Here is a 19,961-nt window from a genome sequence, read left to right as displayed (position 1 = left end):
ATGCCGGAGGAAGTGTGGGAGTCACGACCGGGACTGTTTGGGTTGGTTGGAGAGGTGCGAGGCCCGACAGAGAGGCTGGCTGGTGCTGCTGGCACTGGCCGTGGAAAATATCGACAAGGAGAGGCAGTCCATGCAAGGACACGCACTCTGGTGCGCTCAACGCTGCTGGGATCTTCTGCAGAGGCCGATGTTTGCGATGGCGCTGTCGTGTCTCCTGGGGCGTCTGCGTCGCGCGAGTTGGTGTGATGTTGGTTCAACGCGGCGTCACTTTGGGGTCGATGCAGCTGTCGGGGCGCAGGATGGATCACGATGCTGATGGTCAGAAGCTGACGGCTCGTACCGCAGGGCGAGGCGGGCCTTCGCGGGCGGTGAGGGGTGTAGGCGGACGGTGAGGCAAGGCGAGCGAGCAAGGGGCAGGAGAGGAGGGGAGGAAGGAAGGGAGGAAGGGAGGAAGGGAGGAGGGGAGTCAAGGACGAGGACGGGAAGGGGGGTCCGCCTTCGACCCCTGGCTTGCCGGAGTGCGAGCAAGGTGGCGAGGGTGACGGTACGGTGGTGGTGGTGGTGGTGCGGCAACCGTCACGATGGTCGTGAGGGCGGATGGGGCGGGCATGACATCTGGCGCGCCCGTGCGTCAACTTTGCTGCCATACGTTGCATACACAGCGCGAGGCGCACGCGCGCTACATACAGCCTGGCCTGCCGTGCAGGTGCCTGCTGTGCCTCTTGCCCTGCCCGGCCCGCCTGTGGCCTGCGAGGTCCCCGCAGTGTGCAGTAGGTGCAAGAGTCATCCAGACAGAGGACAGTCCGTCAGCAGCCTACAGTACGCCCCGAGACGATGGCGATGGCGAGCCAAGGGCCCAAGGTGTTGCAGCAGCGAGCGACCCGGCGGGCAGAGGCCAGGCGAAATCATGTCGATCGCAGCAGGAGAGAGGGAGAGGCCGGATCGTCGAGGCGACAGAGGAGCTCGCGAGGCATGTGCGTGGATCCTGCCTCCCTTGCCGCCGACGACGGGCTAGGTAGTCTTGAGTGTTACACCCTCTAGCCGGGGCCTGCCACCTACGTACGTACTCGTGGGCTCCGCTCTGTCGGGGCCCCTCGACAAAGTGCACTCGACTCGACACAAGCGAAATCAAACCAACGAAGGGCTCGGCACAAGACAGGCCTTGTTGCTTGCTTGTTGGGGCGGCTTGGCCCCTGACCAGGCAGAAAGAGGTCGGTACCGTAGCGTAGCGTGCCACGGATGCAAGGGCGAGGCATGCAGGCAGCACCACCGCCGTAGCGTAGCCTGGGCTAGGACCCACCGCTCCTCGGCCGGAGACCACGCTCGCGAGCTCCATATCGGTAGAGAGAGGCGTGTGACGCCGAGGTGGCCTGTTGTGCAAGCAAGGTCAGCGCACGGGTGGCGCAGCCATGAAGATGCGCTGGTGATGGCGCCGCATCCATGTACAGTACAGTACGGCGCTTGGTACGCCGCCCGCACCTTTGCTGCTTGCCGTGTTAGACGCTCAAGCCTAGGACTGTCGGCCCAAGTTGCCAGGCGACGCTACGGCCGCCACTTTCCATGCCCTTGGCCGAGTCGAGGAGGCGGCTTCTCGAGTCTAGCATGCATGTCGTCGGCGCGTGTGCCTGGCGGCCCTTGCCTTCACGACTGGCGGAGCGTAACGGAGCGCGCTGCTGAACTCGGTCAGCTCGGGCAGGCGGGACGACGGATGTATGCACCTCGGCGATCCTCTGGCAGCAGCGCGCCTTGAGCCTACCTTGCGTGCGTGTCGTTTGGACCGTCGAAGGAGCCTAGCCTACCTGCCTAGGCGACCGCGATCCAGGCAGGGGCAGGGCGCCGACACACGACTCGTGCGCGTAGAATATCGAGGCCAAAATTCCCACAAAAGTCCGTGTAGGAAAGGCCCGCTGCGCTCTTGACGCCGGCCAAGTAACGTCGCAGTCTACACCGATTCCGCCAGAGAGGTGGGACGCGACCACCGTCCTCGATTGAAGGCTGTGAGACGGCGACGAGGTGGGTGGCGTGTGGCAGGCGACGCTCGTGAGGCCGTGGCACGACCTGGCAGCAGAAGTGCAGGCCGACTGCACGGCGACGTGAACGTGGGCTCGAGCGCCCGGCCCGGCGGCAGACAGCTTTCGGTCCCGAGCGTCTGGCCGGAGGTGGGCCCAGCCTCAGCCAGGCCAGGCCAGGGCGGCCTACTTTCACGAGGACCTGGCTCGCGCGACCCGCCCCGCATCGTCATCAGGGCCAGGCCTGAGAGCTGGCTGGGCGCTGGGCTGGGCTGGGCTGGGCTGGCGTCTACCCGAGCTTCGCGGCCCCGCTTTCCGCCTCGTCTGATCCATCCATCCCCCGGGCACTCTGCCACCCAATCACCACCACCGCCACCATCGCCAACACCACCCTCGACCACTGAAAGGCATCCGAGCTGGCCGACGCCTGCCGTTCGCTCCATGGCGGCCTTTGAGCATCCCGTGAGTCTTGCGGGAGGTAGGCCCAGGGATGGGCCATTTCGCCTTCTCCACATGCGCTGGCCGCTTGACGCCAGACTTAGCTTGTGCGCCGCCTGGCCAGCCTGGCCTGGCTTCGGAGCGGCCCGTCCGCGCGGCCTGGGCGCTGGCTACCAAGTGGCACGCTCGTTGACCCTCGGTCCCTCCGACACCCTTTGATCTGCCATCCTCTCCCCCTCACGCAACACGGTCGCTCCTCTTCACCCCCCTTCCCTCCCCTTGGCCCCTTTGGCCCTTTTGCCCGTCCTGGCCTCTCTGCCAACAACCATCGGATCAACCCGCCGATTCGCCCACCCGCCAGCTGACCGACCCGTACCTCTCTCTGATCCACCAGTCTCGCATCGGAGCCTCGGCATCCCGCCCGCAGCGGTCGCAACCCTCTCCGATGGCTTCCGACTCGGCGGCGGCCGCCGTCGGCCCATCGCCGCGCAGGCCCAGCGACTCGAACCCGGGCGCGGCACTGCTCAGCTCGTCGGCCCAGACACCCTCGACGTCGGTGGCAGCCTCGGCCTCGCTCGCCGCCTCGTTCGAGCCCCTGTCGTCGGCCGAGGTCCTAGAGCGCGTCCCCTCGTCGGTGGTGCGCGTGCTGGCCGCCCTCGGCCCCGCCATCAGCCTCACCAACCGATTCATACGCCTCGCAACATGGACCGGCGGGCCGGGCTCTGGCGGCTCCTCGATGCTCCTCCTAGTCGGATGGTGGCTCGTCTGCGCCTTTGGCTACGAGGTGCTGCGGTACGCCCCCCAGGCCCTCGTCCTCGCCTACATCGCATATACCTGGACCCGCAAGCAGCTCGGCGCCGCCAGGCCGTCAAAAGGCGCCAGGAGAATCTACGACCGCCACGACGTCGTATCCGCCGCCAGGATCAACGCCATTCTCCTCGAACTCTCGGAGCTGGCCGACTTTTTCTCGGTCGCCAGGCGTTCGGTGCTCGTGCCCACCATCCAGCTGCTCTCCTGGGATCCTTCGCCCAACAATACCAAGGCGGTTGCCGCCTTCCTCGTCTTGACATGGCCCCTCTGGCTCCTGGCGTTCCTGCCCTGGGACGACCTCAAGCTGCCCAGGCTCCTGCTGCCCGTCTCGGGATCTGCCATCCTCGGCTTCCTGGCTGCAGCAGCGGCCGGAGCAAGGGACTTTGCGCTGCGGCTGATGGGGTCCGATCGGGCCGCTGCCCTGTCGCACCAGCTCGACCCCCTGCTCGCAAGCTGGGACCGTCTGGCCGGCGTCGTCCACCGAACTCCCTTGCCCACCGTCTACCGCGCCGTCCTGTCGACACTCGGTCTGCTGCGCCTCGACAGGTGCACCGACTTTTCCGTCCGGCTGCTGCCACCTTATCCGATCGCGGCGCTCTCGGTCCGATCCCTCATGTTCCTCGGAGGCACCCTCGCCCTCACGTGGTGCTCGCCCTGGTGCGGCCTCATCAGGCAGGCCGTCTGGAAGAGCGCCACGATCCGCCGCGCCGCTCGAGGCATCGGCCGCATCCTCAGCGGCCAGCGTCCCTTCCGGGATGCATGGGGCAGGGGCAAGCTCGACGATGACGATCTCGCCAGGGACGCCGTCTCCGAAGACTCCCTCCTCCGTTCATCTGCGATCCCCGCCGACGTCGCCAAGAAGGGCCCGCAGCAGGCGGTCGAGGCCCAAAAGGCCGCGGCCGTCTCGCCACAGGAAGAGACTGGCTTCACGCGCCACGAGGATGTCATCTACCAGTTTTCGATCTTCGAGAACCAGCGCTGGTGGGTCGGCCTCGACTGGACGGCTGCGCTGCTGCCCCAGGAACGGCCCAGCTGGTCCGACGAGTCCAACAACCCCGTCTCGCCGCCCTCGTCCTTCAGCCTGCCCCCGGCTCGCATCACGCTGACGCCGTCGCCGACTGCGGCCAACCCAAAGGCGTTCCAGCGCCGCACGGTAAAGTGGCAGTGGCTCGACCCGGAGTGGACCGTGGCTGGCATCAGCCATTCGTCGTTCCCGTCGACCACGTCGGCCGCGTTCAAGGGCAGCGCAAAGGAGGCCGCCATCGCCAGCGCCAAGAGCACGGGCGACGCCGAGGCCATCGCGGCAGCCAAGCAGGGCTACATCGGCGACGCGCTCAGCCGCATCCGCAGCGCCCGCTCGCTGCCCTCTTCGCCCGCGTCGTCCTCGGAAAAGGCTGGCTCGTCGGCTGCGGCCACCCTGACCAGCAGCGGCGGACCGTTGGCGTTCGAGGAGGACGAGGACTGGGACGTCGATGCGGATGGTTGGCAGTACGGAGACAATGCATGGGACAAGATGAGCAAGAAGGCCGGCCTGGGACGCTACACGCGCAGGAGGAAGTGGGTGAGGCGGGCGGTGCTGATTGAGCTGGTGGAGCGGGGTGTCGATGGCCCCGCAACGCCCGGCGGAGACAAGGCGAGCGCCAAAAAGGCCGTCGACGGGTCCAGCCCCGTCGTGCGCCCGAGCAACGGGTCGCAGACCACCGCAGCCGGCGCCAAGGGCGAAGAGGCCCATGGCGTCAGCGACCGGGCCGATGTGGCCAGCCCGACGGCCGCGTCTGCCGGTCTGAGCGTCGACGTCGACAAGGCCGCCTCGTCGTCGTCTGCGGCAGCGTCGCCGGACGTGGCCGCCCTGGGCGACATCCCCTCGCCAGCCTCGCCCGGCTCGCCCACTGCGGGCCGAGCGGATCTCAAGTCGCGCCTGGCCAAAGCGGCCCACTCGTGATCCGGTCGGTCGGTGCCCCTCGTTGGTCGTAGCGCTGTGGTCAGCCGTGTCTCCCATTGACGGGGAGCTGTAGCGCTCTTCCTCGGAATTCAGATCGAAAGTCAAGCAGCAGCAGCAGCAGCAGATCACTCTGCCCCCCGCCCCCTCCCCGACTTTGCATCGATTCCCCTTTCTGGCTACTCCTTGACGACGGCAGCAGCAACGCTGCCGAGCACCCTCCGTAGATCCGCCGTGTCGACGTCGTGGCTATCCTCTACCTCTCCCCAGCGCTCGATCTGGCTCCTGACTTCGACCTCTGCGGCCTGTGCGGCTTCCTCGACGGAGAGGCGACCGGAGAGGAGGGCGACGGGGATGAGGAACGACTTGGTGGTGAGGACGGCCCTCTCGAAGGCGGCGAGTTCGAAGGGGTCGAGGTTGTCGAGGAGCGAGGCAAAAGTGGGGAGCACCTTTGGGTCGTGGGCGTTTCCGAGGAGGGCGGTGAAGGGCGAGAGGGGCACCGAGAAGCGCTCCGAGGCCCAGGCGAGGAGCGGATCCCAGTGCTCGGCCTGTAGCCGTACCAGCGAAGTCGGCGTCGACTCGTAGAACCTGCAGCGCGGTGTCGGTGTGGGGAGGGGTATCCAGGAGCGGACAGAGGGGAGACGGGCCCGTCAGCGTCAAAAATCCCGCGGCATGGCGGCACATGCGAGGACGGCGAGGCGGAAACGGGGCGGGTCGACTCACAGCACGGTATCCGTCTCGAGGTACTTGAGCAGGTCGCTGCAGATCTTTTGCCTCTCCTTTGCATCCGAGCAGCCGTCAATGGCACGAGCCGCCAGCGAGGTCTGTGAAAGAGTCCCGGGGGGGGGGGGGGGGCAGCGGGAGACGCGCAGCGGGCGGCAGCAGGGACGCGAACGGAATCAGCGCTGAACGTCGGCGAGGCTCTGACAGGTCGGATACGGGGGCCCTCGGACGACTTACGAGGGGCAGCGTGTGGCTCTTGAGCGTCTTTGTCTGTTCGCTCCACTCCTGAGCGATGAGGGAGGCCAGCAGCCTGCGCTGGTGCGGGATGACCATCTTGGCGCCGCTCGGCGTCTTGAGCGCGCGCTTGTCGAGCTTAACCGTGTAGCCCCCGGCGCCGCGCTCCCCTGCCTCTGCCTCCGCCTCTGTGGCCGGAGCGAGGTGGACCGTCTTCCAGAACCGCGTCATTGTCCGTTCCGCCTGCTTGGTGGCCGCCTCGCCGCCCGCTTCCAGCCGCATCGCGCTGTGGCTGAATCTCGCCCGTGCCGACGGAGAAGCCCGGACCGCTGCAGTCGAGAGCGGCAGCGTTGAGCAGCGGCGAAGTAGCTGTGGTGCACTTGTTCGAAGCATGGTCAATAGGTCTGGGGCGGAGCGGCGGATATGTTGGGGGTGTGGCAATCGTTGGAGGAGGCGGAGGGAAGGCCGAGCGAGCGAGGGTGTGGAAGATGGGGAAAAAGGACCTGGACCTGGCTCCCCCGCTCGACCCCAACCCGCTCGGCGCTTCCTGCCGGCTGCCTTCTAATCCATTTCCCGAAAGCCGGATTTTGACAGGCGCCACAGATCTTCGCCTCGTCTCGATGGAGTCGGGCCCACACCGAGGCGTCTCGCTGGAGTCCGAGCCGATCTGACCACGATGGGGTATCAAAAGTGACCTTTGCCCGTGTGCATCTAACAAGGAAAGGGGGGAGTTCCGACCTCGACCTAGACCGCCGCCTCGTCCTCGGCCCGAAACGAGACCGGATCGATTCCCCAGGCTCGCCGCACCTCGATGATGGCCAGAATCTCCTTGATCAGCTCCTCGAGCAGGATGGTGTTGTCGAGGACGCTCGACAGCGTCACAACCTCGACGTCCTCCTTGCCGGCATCCATGGCCCGGATCTCGACGGGCTTTCTCCACGCCTCGGCCCCCGCCGCCGTCGTGGCCTGGACCGAAATGGCCAACGTCTCCTGATAGTGGCGCGTGTACGGGCTGATGGTGCTCGCGGCCAGCTTGCTCGACTCTGCCGCTCTTGAGCCGTCCCGCCCGCTCGGCTGCGCACCTGCTTGCGCAACCGCCGCACCGGCCTTGACCGCCCTGCCGCCAAAGAGCCTCGCCAACGCGCTCGACCGCGCATCCGGCGCGGCGGCTGCGGGGCTCGTACCCTCGTCGGCGTCGGCGGTGCCTGCCGTCTGGGACCCTTCGCCGGCGGTCGCGAGGTTTTTTGCGGACATTTCCGGCGAGAGCTCCTCTCGTCGATCGTCGACCATCCTGAGCGCATTCATAGATGCCTCATCGATGTCCCCATCGGCGTCTTGCGCGGCTCTGGGCGGGCGGGTGCGCGGCAAGGATAGCGATGGCGCCAGCTTCTTGCTCGAGGCCTCCTTGCCGACGACATGCTCATCGGAGGCGGCGCCCTTTTCACCGAAGCTGTCGTCGTCGGTGAGCTCGTTGATTTCGAGCGCATCGCTGAGGTCTTCGGCCAGCAGGAGCCCCTTGCGCCGGTCCGCCAGGTAGCGGTCAAAGTCCGGGATGTTTTCGCGATAGCCTCCGACCTGCCTGGAGAGATGGGAGAGCAGATCCAGCACCGCTGGGATCGCGCCCGCCCCGTCCTCTTCGCCGTCAAAGGTGAGCCACCCCTTGAGGCTGCGAATCGGACTCACGGCCAGCGACGAGATGATGCCCGAAAGCGCCAGGTTCTGCTCCGGGGTCTGCCGGAACAGGCGCGCCAGGAGCTCGCAGACCTGCTGGAAGAAGACATCGGTGGGGGACAGACGGATCTGGAACCAGTGCGTTGGGTCGCAGCGCTCGCCGTGGGAGTGCATCTGCCGCCTCCTCTGCGGGAAAGGTCGGAGCGCAGCCTCGAAGCAGCTGTCACGTCGGACCGCCTGCTCGGCGTCGAGTAGATAGGGGCTCAGGCTGTTGAGCATCGCCTCGGGACTGGCTGCACCCTCGAAACGGGAGAGCAGGGTGGCGTATGCGTCGATCTCTTTGACGTGCTGGCTGATCTGCAGTGGTACGGCCTCGAGCGGTCGGGTCGACGGCTCGTTCTTGGTGGGAGCACCCCAACCGAAGTCGGCAGAGTCCTCGCCGTCTGCATTCTGCCCAGCGGAAGGGTGCGCTCCCTTTCTGGGCTCGAGCAGAGCATCGTTGGCATGCCGCCCATGGTACACGATGAGGGTTCTGGCGAGCTTCATCGCTGCCGTTGCGGCCGACACCGTCCGTCCGCTGCTCATGTTGTCGAGGATGAGATCCTTGAGACTGTAGCGATCCGCGCCATCATCGGCAAGGCGGTAGGCCAGGCGGCTCGCCGTAGCATCAGCCTCGTCGAACTGGGCGTCGTTGGTCGGCAGACGCTCGTAGCACAAGAGGTACTGCAGGACCACCTCGGTGAGCAGGTGCCTCTCGCGAAGCACAAGCATCACCACTTCGAGGTAGCTCATGACGGCGGTGGCGCTTCCGTCCACGTCGCTGCTCTCCATGAGGGAAGGGTAGACGACGTTCTTGATGAAGGTGTCGCGCACCGCGATGGCCACGCTCGTCGCCAGCTTCTCGACCATTGAATCCACGGGAGAGAATGGCTCATGCTCTCCGGATGCGGCCGTGCGCGCGCTCGACCTGGCGCTGACGCCGACGGCATCCAGAACATCTTGAGCAAAGTCGAGCAGGTCGACCAGCAGGCGAAGCTGCGCCTGTAGCTCTGGGCTGTCGCTCCGCGTGACGGTGGAAAACGAGGTCGACGAGTGGTCTTCCGGCTCTCTTGCCGCCGTCGCGCTTCCCAGGGTGAGCTCAGAGTCTGACCTGCCAAGCGTGAGGTCGCTTCGGGGGCCCCGGGTAGGATCGTGCACCGGGGCCATGTAGATCCTCGTCGGCAGCAGGCCATAGGCAGCTCCAAGCCCCGCTCCGAAGACATCGGCGAAGTCGGAGTTGGCCACGAAGATGGCCAGGGCCGTCTTGAGCGCATCGGCCTGAGCCTTTTCCTCCAGCGCGGCGGCGTCTTGGCCCTCGGTCTTGGCTGGCGCTCCGCCTCTCGCTCTTGGCCCTGCCGAAGGCGAGGTGTTGACCTCGAGGGTGATGAGGAAGAGCAGGCCTGCTCGCGCAAGCTCGCCCGTTCGGCCTTCCCGGTGGGCAAAGCGGAGCAGGTGAGAGAACAGCGGGAACCTGAGACGACGATACGTGGTGATCCCTGCGCCTTCGGTCGCGGTCTCGGCCCTCGACGGCTGCAACGTCGCGACCGAATCGATCGAACCCGCTGGGGAAGGCGGTCGCACCTCGCGACCCGTTTCGGCGGCCGCGACCGCCGGCTCGGCGATGGTGACGGCTGTGGGGTCCCCACCGATCTCTGCCATGCTGGTGGCCTTGATCCGCTCGTCGGTGAAGAAGATGAGGAGGAGGTCGGGCGTGTTGCGGATGCGGCTGGCGACGTGGCACATTAGATCGACGAGGTCACTGTTGTGTTCGGCGTCTGGGTCGGTCACGCTGCGTCGTGCCGTCCTGCGCTGCCCGGTAGGATCGTCGTCCTGGTCGTCGTCTGTGGATCCATCACCGTTCATGCACAGGTTGATGAGCATAGAGATTGGCCGATGGGCAGCCTGTCGGCTTAAGAATTTTTCGTCGAGCAGGATGACGAGGTTGGTGAGCGTTCGGATTACTTCGCCCAGGATGCCGGATGGCTGGTCTTGGGCGCTCAGCTGCACGAGCTCTTCGAGCACTGGATAGGCGTGCAAGGTGCGTGTCGAGGAGGGGACAAGAGGTGCGGGGCTCGGGTCAGTGCTCGTCATCGGTTCGAGGGACAGAACTGACTGCCCGGGACTGCGTGCGCGCGCGCGGCAGATGGCACTCACGATCGTGCTTGAGCAGATGCTCCATGCAAGGTCCGGTGTGACCCTCGGTGGAGCGGTTGTTTTCAAAGACGAGTGCGTCGACGATTCTTCTGAGCCCGTCTGGGACGTCGGTGCGTTGGATGCCAAAGAAGAGGGCCCTCTGGTCTGGCTTTTGCAGGGTGCCCTTGACGGCGTCCCAATCGCGCCTGAAGGCGTCGGGCGAGCCATCGTTGATGTGGGTCGAGGCCTTGCGCCTGCGTGCTGCGCCAAGGTTGGTGGCCGTCTTTGCGGGCGAGGTCACCAGGCTCGAGAGGCGGTTGAGGTACTCCATTTCGGCCGATGCGGACCCGAGCGGTGGTGGTGGTGGTAATGGTGGTGGTGGTGGCGGTCAGGACCAGGCCCACGGCCGAGCCAAAAGCAGAAGGTGGCCGGCTACCCGGCGCCTGAAGGGCTCTTGAGGATCAGTTTTGCTACACGTGGTGGATTGATGAGCGATGAGGTTGCAAGAGGAGAGGGCGATTGACGGTACGCAGGCTGACAAGGGAGGCAAGTCGGGGCACGGCACAGCGGGGCAGGCTAGGTCAGTGTTGGTCTTCGAGGGGTTGTCCAACGGGCGCCTGGGAGAGCAACACGCCTCGAACGGGCAGGGCAGGCCAGGGCAGGCCAGGGCAGGGCAGGGCAGGCCAGGCCAGTTAGGCCAGCCGGCCTCGTTGGCCAGTGCAGCCAGACTTTCGAGAGTCAAGGCAGGGTCAAGGCAGGCGTCCAGCGTCCAGCGTCCGTGCCCCGCCAGCTCCACCTGCCAACCCAGCCCTCACCTCGCCAGTTGCCAGCCGACTGCTGACAAAGCATGACACAAACGCATGGCCGTTCGACCTCTCCCGAAGGACGGCCGCCCGCCCGCTGCCGCCTTCCGTCACCACAGATTCGGGTTGGCAGTCCGGACCCGTCAATCACCACCACCAGCCAACTCTCCTTCATTCGCCACACCCTCCCCCTGATCCACCCCGGACACGCTCGCCGCCATGGCCTCCAACGCCCTCACACGCGCCCTGCCAAAGGCCCTCAAGGAGGTCCGCCTTCACATCTGCCAGACTGGACAGGGCAGCGCCGGCGCCCGGTGAGTGCCTCGTGGTGGCCTGCTCTCCAGCCTTGGCCCCGCCTGCTCCGTTCCGTGCTAACATCGTCACACTCTCACCTCCCTTTCGCTCCCCTTTTCTTCCATCGTCGGTCTCTCCTATGTCGTCGGTCCAATCTGCCCGACCCACTCGCCCGCCGCACCCGTACGCAGCAAGTTCCTCGAGACCAACTACAAGCCCCTCAAGCAGTCCAACCCGGACCTCCCCTTCCTCGTCCGAGAGGCCCAGGGCACACCAGCACGCGCCTTTGCTCGCTTCGGTGAGTCTTTGAGCCGACGAGGGTCGCGCTCCGGCTGCCAAGCTTACCCGGCACTGACCACGTCTCGCCCCTCGCCGCCGCTTTCCCGTCCTTTGCTCCACCCCACCCTGCTCTCGTCTGCAGAGCGCGGCGTGGAGAAGAACGTCGAGCTCGACGGACTGAGCTCCTCGGAGGTCGAGAAGAAGTTTGGAGAGCTCCTCTCGTCTGCATGAATGTGTTGCGATGCGTACGACGAGGAAATCCAACGCCTGCCAAGCCGCTTCACTTCTGCTCAGAGACGTTGCCAGCCGTCGTCGGCTATCGTGGCCGCACTGAACGAACCTAGGCCTCTCTTGGACGGGCTGGTGCGCGTCGCCTTTCTGCCTTCTTCTTTCGCTCCGCTTCTATGGCTCGACTTGGCTGCTCCTTGCTGCCATGTCGACGCTCTGGCAAAGAGTCACCGCTCAATGGCTGCCTGCCTGCATACTCCGGCAGTCGCTGAGGGAGATGTCAGCCTGAGAAGCTCCCGGCTTTGTGCCTGTACTGTGCGTCGACATGCTGCGCGCGGCGAGGCTTTGAGTCGAAGTTGCGGGCATCGGGTCTCGTGCTGCGCTCGATATGCTGGCGTGCTCTCGTGGGTGTTTGACGCGGCCAAGGCAGCTGGGCACCGTGCTTGCGGCATCGAGCACCATGGGCTGATTGCGAAGCGCAGGCTGGTGACACTGATGCCCAGTCTGACGGCATCCGCCTTCTGCCCACGGCCATGCTTGTAGACAGCCCCGGCGGTCGGGTTCTGTGATGGCGGTGGTTTGCAGTCGGCCGGGTTTGCCTCCCGGCAAGCAACCGCTCGGGCGACGTCAGTGGCCGTGTGTGGAGGAAGGGGGGTTCCCTCGAGGTGCCCTCTCCTCCTTCGACCTGCACACCACTTCGTTCCTCCTCCTACATCATCCCCTCTGCCCAGCAACCATCGAGCACGCATCGTCGCCACCCATGAAGATCACATCAAGGCACATCGAAAAGGACGGCTCAGGCCGCGTCACGCTCGTGCCAGAGGAAGAGTGAGTGGTGGCCGCCGCCGCAAACCCTGCCTGCGTCGGGGGACGGAGTCCGAGTCAGGCGCAGTCCCCTGCTCACCTCGAGCCATGTGCTGCCCGCCGTCCATCCTTTGGCATCCCCGCTCGCACGCTCCGCAAACAGCGAGGACATGTACCATCTCTACAACCTCATAGAGGAGGGCGACAAGATCCGCGCAGCCGCCGTCCGCCGCGTCCAGTCCGAATCCTCGACGGGGTCAATCGAATCGCACCGTGTCAAGCTCAACCTCACCATCCAGGTCGTCAAGACGGCCTTTGACGCAACGGGAAGCTCTGCACCACCAGACCCGTCGGCCGCAGCTTCGACGTCGTCGACCAACGACGAGACGTCCGGGGAGGTGTCGAGGGCGGCGGCCGTGGGCGCGTCGGGCGGCGAGGGGGCCACGCTCCAGGTGTCGGGTCGCGTCGTCGAGGAGAACCCGCACGTCAAGATGGGCGCGTTCCACACCCTCGACCTCGAGGTCAACCGGAGCATGACCATCTGGAAGGAGAACTGGGACTCGGTCCATCTCGAACGTCTGGGCGAGAGCAGCGACGCCAGCCAGAGGGCAGAGGTGGGAGCCGTGGTGCTCGGCGAAGGTGAGTCTGGTCGGGCCATGCGGCCAAACTAGGCCCTCACCGTACCGCCTTGGCTGACGTAGATCCACCATCTCATCCCACGCAGGCACGGCGAGCGTCTGCCTCTTGACCGGCCACATGACCGTGGTGCGCCAGCGGATCGACGTGGCCATCCCGCGCAAGCGCAAGGGCATCCCCGCATCTTCGGCCGACAAGGCAACGCAGCGCTTCTACGCCCAGGTCTACAACGCCGTCGTCAAGCTGCTCCAGCTGCCTGCGCTGCGCCTCATCATCATCGCATCGCCAGGGTTCACGAGGGACTCGGTGATGGACTACATCTTTGAAGAGGCCGTCAAGCGAGGCGACAAGATCCTCATCGGCGGAGAGGCGCGGCGCAAGTTCCTCAAGATCCACTGCAGCAGCCCGCACGTCCACTCCCTGATGGAGGTGCTCCGCAGCCCAGAGGTGCGCTACCGTCACTCGCGGCGCCAGCGTCGCTGGTTTCCGCTGCACCGTTGTCCCGAGCCCCGGCTGACTCTTCCCTTGATCGCGAGCCACCGCTGACCCTTCCTTTCTTTGCTGTTCACGACCCGCGGCCCATTCCTGCCGACCGACAGGTCAACGCGCAGCTCAAGGATACCAAGTTCGCAAGAGAGGGGCAGCTGCTGGAGCGCTTCATGAAGCAGCTGGCCAGCGACGAGCTGAGGGCGTGGTACGGCGAGAAGCACGTCCTGCTGGCCGCATCGCGGGGCGCCATCGGCACGCTGCTCATCTCGGACGGCCTGTTCCGCGCGGCGGACCCGGCGCGGCGCAGGAAGTTTGTCGACCTCGTCGAGGAGGTGCGCAAGCAGGGCGCCGAGGTGGCCATCTTCAGCTCGATGCACGAGAGCGGGAGACAGCTCAACTCGCTCACGGGCATCGCCGCCATCCTCACCTACCCGCTCGACATTGAATTGGTCGAGGAGGAGGAGGCGGCCGACGCCCAGGGCAGCGAGGCGGTCGGCGGCCAGCCATGATGCCTCGTCTCATCGAGCTCTGTAATGACAGCAAGGCGGCGCCAGCATTGCGGGCCCATCTGCTGATGCCGAGGTTACATCGGCCAGAGAGCGATCGGAAAAAGGTCAGACGACTGCAGGGCGGACAGACGGCGAGCGCTGTCTGCCCAGCGGGCACGCCGAGCGGGCGAGGCCACGGCAATCTACTCTGCCCAGCTTTCTATTATCGCACTACACTTCTATCGACGTCAGACTGCCACCTTCCTCATCGAAGGCATCGGAGCAACCGGCGCCGGCGGCGCAGCCGCCGTTGTCCGATCGTCGACGACCTGCTCCGCTCCGCTCTGCTGTGCCACCATCTCGTCGGCGAGGTGGCGGTACGCCGAGTTGCGCCCGAGCAAGTCGAACGGATCCGACTTGATCCTCTCCTCGTTGTCGAGGAGCCAGCGCCGCTTGATGTCGTACATCTCGTACTGCTTGCGCTCGCGCTCCTCGCCCCAGTCGTCGTACCAGTCGGCCATGGACGGATCGGCCTCGACGATTTCGCGCCGCAGCTGCGCGCCGTAGACGAGCTCCGACGGCCCGCCCTCCTTGAGCGATCCGCCCAGCGTGTGGAAGCCAAAGGCATTCATCGGGTCCGACCGGTCCAGCGTCGCCGCGGGCCGGCCGCCGTTGCGGGCGGCGAGGTGGCGCTCCTTGTCGGTCCAGATGTACTCGAGGCGGTCCTGCTCGTCCTTCAGCCTCTCCTCGACCGAGGCGGGGACGGCGGAGCGGATCCTGCCGCTCCACACGAGCGAGAGCCAGCGCGAGCTGAGGTCGGCCATGTTGAAGGGGAAGAAGCTCACGACCACGCCGACAAATGCCAGGCTGAGGTCGGCCGACTTGGCAAAGAGGATGTGGCGGAAGAGGTTGGGCACCCGTACGCCCTGGAGCTCGGGCGGCGTGAGCTTTTGCGTCTGCTGCCGCTGCGCTGTCCTGGCCTCGTCGGTCAGCACGCGGACAAAGGGGAAGCTGTGGCCGTACCCGGTGCCGAGGAGGACATAGTCGACGTCCTCGATGACGGTGCCGTCCTCAATGTGAACTCGCAGCCGCGGAGAGCCCGTCTCTTGCGGCACGAGCTCGTACCTCGCGATGACGCCGACGTCCCTGATCCGCTCGTCGGGCAGGCAGGGACACTTGACGACGGGTGGCCGCTTGGCCGACTTGTAGACGGGCTGCTCGCGGGTGTTGTGGACTGCGAGATGGGCGGCGGCCTCGTTGGAGGAGTTGTTGTTGCCCACGACGACGACCTTCTTGCCGCGGTAGGTGGCTGAGTCGCGGTAGTGCTTGGCGTGGTGGACGAAGCCCGCCCGCCTGGCCTCGGCCATCCCCTCGGCCTTTGGGTAGAGGGGCGTGTCGTACCAGCCGCATGCCACCACGACGCGGTCGAAGCGCTGCACCGTCGTCTCCTGGCTGGGCCCACTCGTCTGCTGCAAAGGTGCCGAGGATGACGAAGCACGGTCGGCTTGGCGGTCTGCGGATCGGTTCCAGTCCTTCCACTCGACCTCCCAGCCCCCTTGGAGGAGCTCTTCGACTCGGAGGACCTCGATGCCCAGCCGGATGTGAGACTCGAGCGGCTTGGCAAAGGAGCGGAGGTAGTCGTGGGTCTCTTTGAGCGTCGGGAAGGTGTCGCCATGAGACGGCGGAGGAAACGGGTGGCCGGCGAACTGGAGGTACTCGGGCAGGACGTTGCCCTTGAGGTTGAGGTAGGCGGGGCTTGGCCAGTGCGGGCGCCCGCTCTGGTCCTTGAGCGGCCAGACGGACTGGGTGCGGTCCGGCGAGAGGCTGCGCTCCAGCTGATAGGTTTCGTCGCTCCAGTACCTGGTGCGTCGTCGGGGCATCGTGGGGTGTGGGATCGCAGAACCGCTTCAGTGTTTCGGGCCATGCTACGACTCGATCCGGTACGCTGCGACTTACCAGACTCCGCCGACATCGTCACGCCTCTCGACGAGCGTCACGTCAAAGGCTGGCTGTCCCGAGGGCGTCTTGACGTCGAGCAGGTTGCGCAGCGTGACGAGGCCGGCTGCTCCTCCTCCTACGACGAGGATCCTTTGGCCTACAGCGCCTGCCGCGGCGCCGTTGGCCGCATAGGGGCTCGACATGGTCGGCTGTTGGCGGGGTGTCCGGTAAGGGTCGGGGCGCTGTCGATGCCAAGGTGGGGCCTGCCTTGCGTTGCTTTCTATCGCGGTGTCGATGTGGCAGAGGTGAGTGGCGGTGGCGGTGGCGGTGGAAGGATCAAAGACTGTGAAGTCGTGGGCAGTACCGTTGCATCGAAGAGGCATCTTTATCTCTGGGCTCTCGAATCGAGAATCGAGAATGGCGCCAACGTGCCCGTGGCCAGGGAGCGCCGGGCCCAGCACGCAATTTTTGGACGACTTCTTCCGAGGCAAGGCAGGCAGCGACGCCTCCCTCCACCCGAGCCAGCCCTCGCTCGGCCTTTTGCCACGTCCACCTTGCGCTTTCGGCTTTCCCCTTTCCTTGGGTTACCCCGCACTCGCCACACGACGTCGTCCTGCCAAGCAGAAAAGGCGTCGGGTGCGTACCACAAGCCCAGCAGGTCGGATCCACCTGCTGCGCCCCCGAGAGCTGCCGCCGGGCCTCCTTCGCGCGGCCGTCGCGGCGGATCGCCAGACATGCAGGCCAAGACGACGGACGCCCAGGTCCTGAGCCGTCTAAGCCGACCTTCCGGCTTCTCTCCGGGATCTCGGTGGGTCCAACCTCACACGCGCAACGCACATCCTCCGGCCGGCGCGGACGGCGGCCTTGCAGGCCACTCCGCCGTCCCGGCTAATAGCCGTCGCGTTTCGTCCACCAGGCCGGCACCGGCTTTCCGTCTCTGCCGTCGCGGATCCAGCCAGGCCAGTCGCATCAAGAGCAATAACGTGTAACCGCTGACTTCACCGCGATGCGTGAGGGGGGGAAAGTGGCAAGTGCGTACAGATGCGTTCGGCTGCTGCGACGGGCCACATGTATCAGAGCTCCGCCAGTAGCCTGTCAACCGGGGAGCGGAGCGCAAAAGACCGACGGGCAAGAGTCGTGTCAGCATCGCCCTTGCCTCGTACACCCGACGTGACCGGGTCGGTCGGCTACCGGAAACTCACATTGTGCCCAGGCTCTGGACAATCTGGTCTCCCATCGACTGCTCCACGGCATCTTCGAGGTGTCGCTTGGGATCTGCAGCGGCGAGGATGCATCAAGTGCCGTCAGCGGGTAGGCTCACACGGCCGAGGCTGCTTCGTCCCATAACACGCCAGGAAACGACGACCACTCACCTTGCTTGCCGACATGCCGCGTCTTGAGCTGCTCTGCCGTCAGCGTCGACTCTTCCTCGACCGACTTGTTGTACGCTTCCGACAGCGCCAGCATACGCTGCGGGGGCGGCCACACATCCCAGGGGCACGGAAGTACAAAGGGAGCCAAGATCAGCCGGCGTCCTCTTTCCCCGCGCTCTGCTGTGAGCCATCCAGAGGCCCCGTAGACAGCTGCCGCGACAAACGGGGCTAGGCACTCACCTCGATCGCCTTCTGGTTGTTCTCCTTGTGTTCGCCAAAGTCGCGCAGCCGGAGCCCTTCGGTCCAGTTGCGCTTGTGGAGGTTGTTGAGCATGCTCTGCTCGAGCTCAGTCTTTCGGTAGCCGATGGCGATCGAGTAGTAGTGGCGGTTGAGGCCGTGGATGAGCGACTGGATCGAGGGCTTGTTGAGATGGCCGATGTTGGACGTCGTCTGCCGCGCCTCTTGTCCCAGCATCACAGTCGACGGGTTGATCAGCCGGAAGGCGTCAATGACCACCTTTCCCTTGACCGACTGGATCGGGTCGACGACGACGGCGACCGCACGGGAGTTGAGCTGCTCAAAGGACTGTGGAGTGCAAGGCGGGCAAGCAAGCGACGGACGCCGGAGGGTCAGCCTGTGCGAGGATCCCGGTAGGCCTCAGATGCATCGGAGGGCGTCACCGGCGCGAAAGGACCCACCTGCTGTGTGTTGATGTCGACGCTCGAAAGCCAGCACCCGAAACCGGGGTGCGAGTGGTACCAGCCGACGACCATCTCGGGCCTGTGCGACAGGGAAGAGGCAGTGGGGCGGAGGAAACGGATCCGGGACGAAGTCAGCCTCGGAGCGATCCGGCGGCAGCGTTCCCCGTTCAATATCGACGACGAGCGCGGCGGGGCTCACCTTCCAGTTTGCTTGAGCATGTCGAGCATCTTTGTCTGGAAGACGGGATCGACGGCCTCGACGCTGACTCCCGTGCCGGACTGGGGCATGGCAAACACGTCAATCACCGACACGGTGTAGTCGTCGATAAACGAGCCGAGCATGAGCCCCATGACCTCCATCGGCACACCGGCTCGGCCGTGCTTGAGCATCTGCGGAAAGGTGGTGGTGAACGTTTTGGGCAGACGAGCGTCAGCCAACCGTCTCCGAGCAAGCGTCGCAATCGCAATCGCGGTCCGTTTGACCTCGAACCCACCTTGAGAAGCGCCAGGCTGCTGATGTAGACCATCTCTGCGTTGTCGTTCTGGGGCTGGTCGCCAGGAGCCCCGCCCCCTCCGCCTCCGCCCATACGGGCCTGCTGCATCATCGATTGGAAGTCCATGTTTCAAGGGGATCCGGCTCGAGGCGGTGATGTCGATCCGCGGCGGGTGCAATGAGATCCTAGGCTGGCTGAAGTAGAGGGCGATGCGGTTCTGATGAGGCTTTCGTCGCGGAGAATGAGCTGGTGGTGGTGGTGATGGTACGCCGAGGGTGTGGAAGCGTCAAACGGTCGGTAGCAGACGACGGGTCGCGGGGGGCGAGCGTCCAGTCGCAAAAGTGGAGCAAGGGGCCGCGTTGGCCTCACCTCGCAGGCCCCATCCGCCAGCGCGATCAAATGCTGACTCAGCAGCCAGCCAAGGCCCCGACGACGGCACACCCGCAAGCAGACCACACAACCTTGATACGACACACACATCCGCCAGGGCGATATCATCGTCGACTGCACATGGCTCGTGCCGCGCAGCAGCGAAATAAAAAGAAAGAATTAAAACAGACGCATTGCGGTCGCAGAAAAAGAGTGGGCTCTTGGGGGAATCGAACCCCCGACCTCCTCTATTGGACCCTCGCAATATTGCAAGGGGGACTAAGCCCGAAAGAGAAATCATGCCTCTAGACCAAAGAGCCAGTCGATGTTTCACGGTCAAAAGTTTAAAATCATATACTCAGATGTTGGCTTTTCTTGAGCCGATGGGACCTCGGCACGTGACAATGCTGGGCCACGCGCCTCTGGCCGACACCTGCACCGATGTCCTTGGGGAAAGGGGCCGGAACGGTACGATGACCAGGCCAGGCGGTGAGGGGGGTCATATACGTGGAGCATACTGCGAGCGCAGGGCGGCGATTGCACGCCACGGGATGGCATGGCGAGCGTCGAAGTTGGTGCAGTGCAAGGCAAGGCAAGGCGGGCGGGCGGGCGGACGGGCGGGCGGCCCGCTGGAGCGTGTCAGATGGCAGAGGGAGCGATGCAGACCAACAGACCGACGGGGCGGCCAGAGAGACCAACACGGGGCGCACTTCAACTCCAACCTGCACTCGAGCTCGAGCCACGAAAATAATCATCCAAAATCGCTGCCACCAACAAGTCGGCGTCGCCGTCGCCCCCTTTGCTCTCTCGCCTCCTCGACCTCCCTCGTCGCCGAGACCTGCCCACCGAATCACGTCACTCGTCGTCGACACGCCGTCGTTTGGCACCAACTCCACCCTTAGCCGCACCTCTCCGGGCTACCACTGATTCAGACTCCTTGGCTCCACACCGACCTTCGACGCTCCACCTGTGGCCACCTCTCCATCTGCCCGACCACCACCCACCCATACGCTCCCCCTTTCTTCCCCCTCGTCGCCCAACAAGGACCGACCGCCGCTCTCGCGCTCAA

At 65.4% G+C, this 19,961-nt stretch overlaps 7 protein-coding genes across 7 annotated transcripts; 3 read left to right on the top strand and 4 right to left on the bottom strand.

Annotated features, from left to right (window-relative positions):
- Nucleotides 1-2,450: 2,450 nt before the first annotated feature.
- Nucleotides 2,451-5,199, top strand: PFL1_05809 (uncharacterized protein; the record flags this gene model as incomplete). The annotated part of the gene is made up of 2 exons (XM_007883347.1): nucleotides 2,451-2,471; nucleotides 2,809-5,199. 2 exons carry the CDS (start codon nucleotides 2,451-2,453, stop codon nucleotides 5,197-5,199), a joined length of 2,412 nt encoding a protein of 803 aa, XP_007881538.1.
- Nucleotides 5,200-5,375: 176 nt separating this feature from the next.
- On the bottom strand, nucleotides 5,376-6,435 carry PFL1_05808 (uncharacterized protein; the record flags this gene model as incomplete). The annotated part of the gene is made up of 3 exons (XM_007883346.1): nucleotides 5,376-5,784; nucleotides 5,920-6,020; nucleotides 6,157-6,435. 3 exons carry the CDS (start codon nucleotides 6,433-6,435, stop codon nucleotides 5,376-5,378), a joined length of 789 nt encoding a protein of 262 aa, XP_007881537.1.
- Nucleotides 6,436-6,897: 462 nt separating this feature from the next.
- PFL1_05807 (uncharacterized protein) lies at nucleotides 6,898-10,327 on the bottom strand (the record flags this gene model as incomplete). Its single annotated transcript, XM_007883345.1, has 2 exons — nucleotides 6,898-9,884; nucleotides 10,018-10,327. 2 exons carry the CDS (start codon nucleotides 10,325-10,327, stop codon nucleotides 6,898-6,900), a joined length of 3,297 nt encoding a protein of 1,098 aa, XP_007881536.1.
- Nucleotides 10,328-11,018: 691 nt separating this feature from the next.
- PFL1_05806 (uncharacterized protein) lies at nucleotides 11,019-11,603 on the top strand (the record flags this gene model as incomplete). Its single annotated transcript, XM_007883344.1, has 3 exons — nucleotides 11,019-11,113; nucleotides 11,285-11,391; nucleotides 11,515-11,603. 3 exons carry the CDS (start codon nucleotides 11,019-11,021, stop codon nucleotides 11,601-11,603), a joined length of 291 nt encoding a protein of 96 aa, XP_007881535.1.
- Nucleotides 11,604-12,360: 757 nt separating this feature from the next.
- PFL1_05805 (uncharacterized protein) lies at nucleotides 12,361-14,038 on the top strand (the record flags this gene model as incomplete). Its single annotated transcript, XM_007883343.1, has 4 exons — nucleotides 12,361-12,428; nucleotides 12,568-13,043; nucleotides 13,129-13,487; nucleotides 13,640-14,038. 4 exons carry the CDS (start codon nucleotides 12,361-12,363, stop codon nucleotides 14,036-14,038), a joined length of 1,302 nt encoding a protein of 433 aa, XP_007881534.1.
- Nucleotides 14,039-14,265: 227 nt separating this feature from the next.
- On the bottom strand, nucleotides 14,266-16,158 carry PFL1_05804 (uncharacterized protein; the record flags this gene model as incomplete). The annotated part of the gene is made up of 2 exons (XM_007883342.1): nucleotides 14,266-15,877; nucleotides 15,974-16,158. The coding sequence occupies 2 exons, from the start codon at nucleotides 16,156-16,158 to the stop codon at nucleotides 14,266-14,268; spliced, it is 1,797 nt and encodes a 598-aa protein (XP_007881533.1).
- Nucleotides 16,159-17,028: 870 nt separating this feature from the next.
- PFL1_05803 (uncharacterized protein) lies at nucleotides 17,029-18,649 on the bottom strand (the record flags this gene model as incomplete). The annotated part of the gene is made up of 7 exons (XM_007883341.1): nucleotides 17,029-17,047; nucleotides 17,158-17,230; nucleotides 17,329-17,425; nucleotides 17,569-17,913; nucleotides 18,027-18,108; nucleotides 18,229-18,419; nucleotides 18,524-18,649. The coding sequence occupies 7 exons, from the start codon at nucleotides 18,647-18,649 to the stop codon at nucleotides 17,029-17,031; spliced, it is 933 nt and encodes a 310-aa protein (XP_007881532.1).
- Between the last annotated feature and the right edge of the window lie 1,312 nt (nucleotides 18,650-19,961).

Source organism: Pseudozyma flocculosa, assembly GCF_000417875.1.
Source record: "Pseudozyma flocculosa PF-1 unplaced genomic scaffold scaffold00022, whole genome shotgun sequence".
Lineage (NCBI taxonomy): Eukaryota > Fungi > Basidiomycota > Ustilaginomycetes > Ustilaginales > Ustilaginaceae > Pseudozyma > Pseudozyma flocculosa.
Note: the sequence above shows the minus strand (reverse complement) of the source record. Positions and strands in the feature narration are given on the sequence as shown.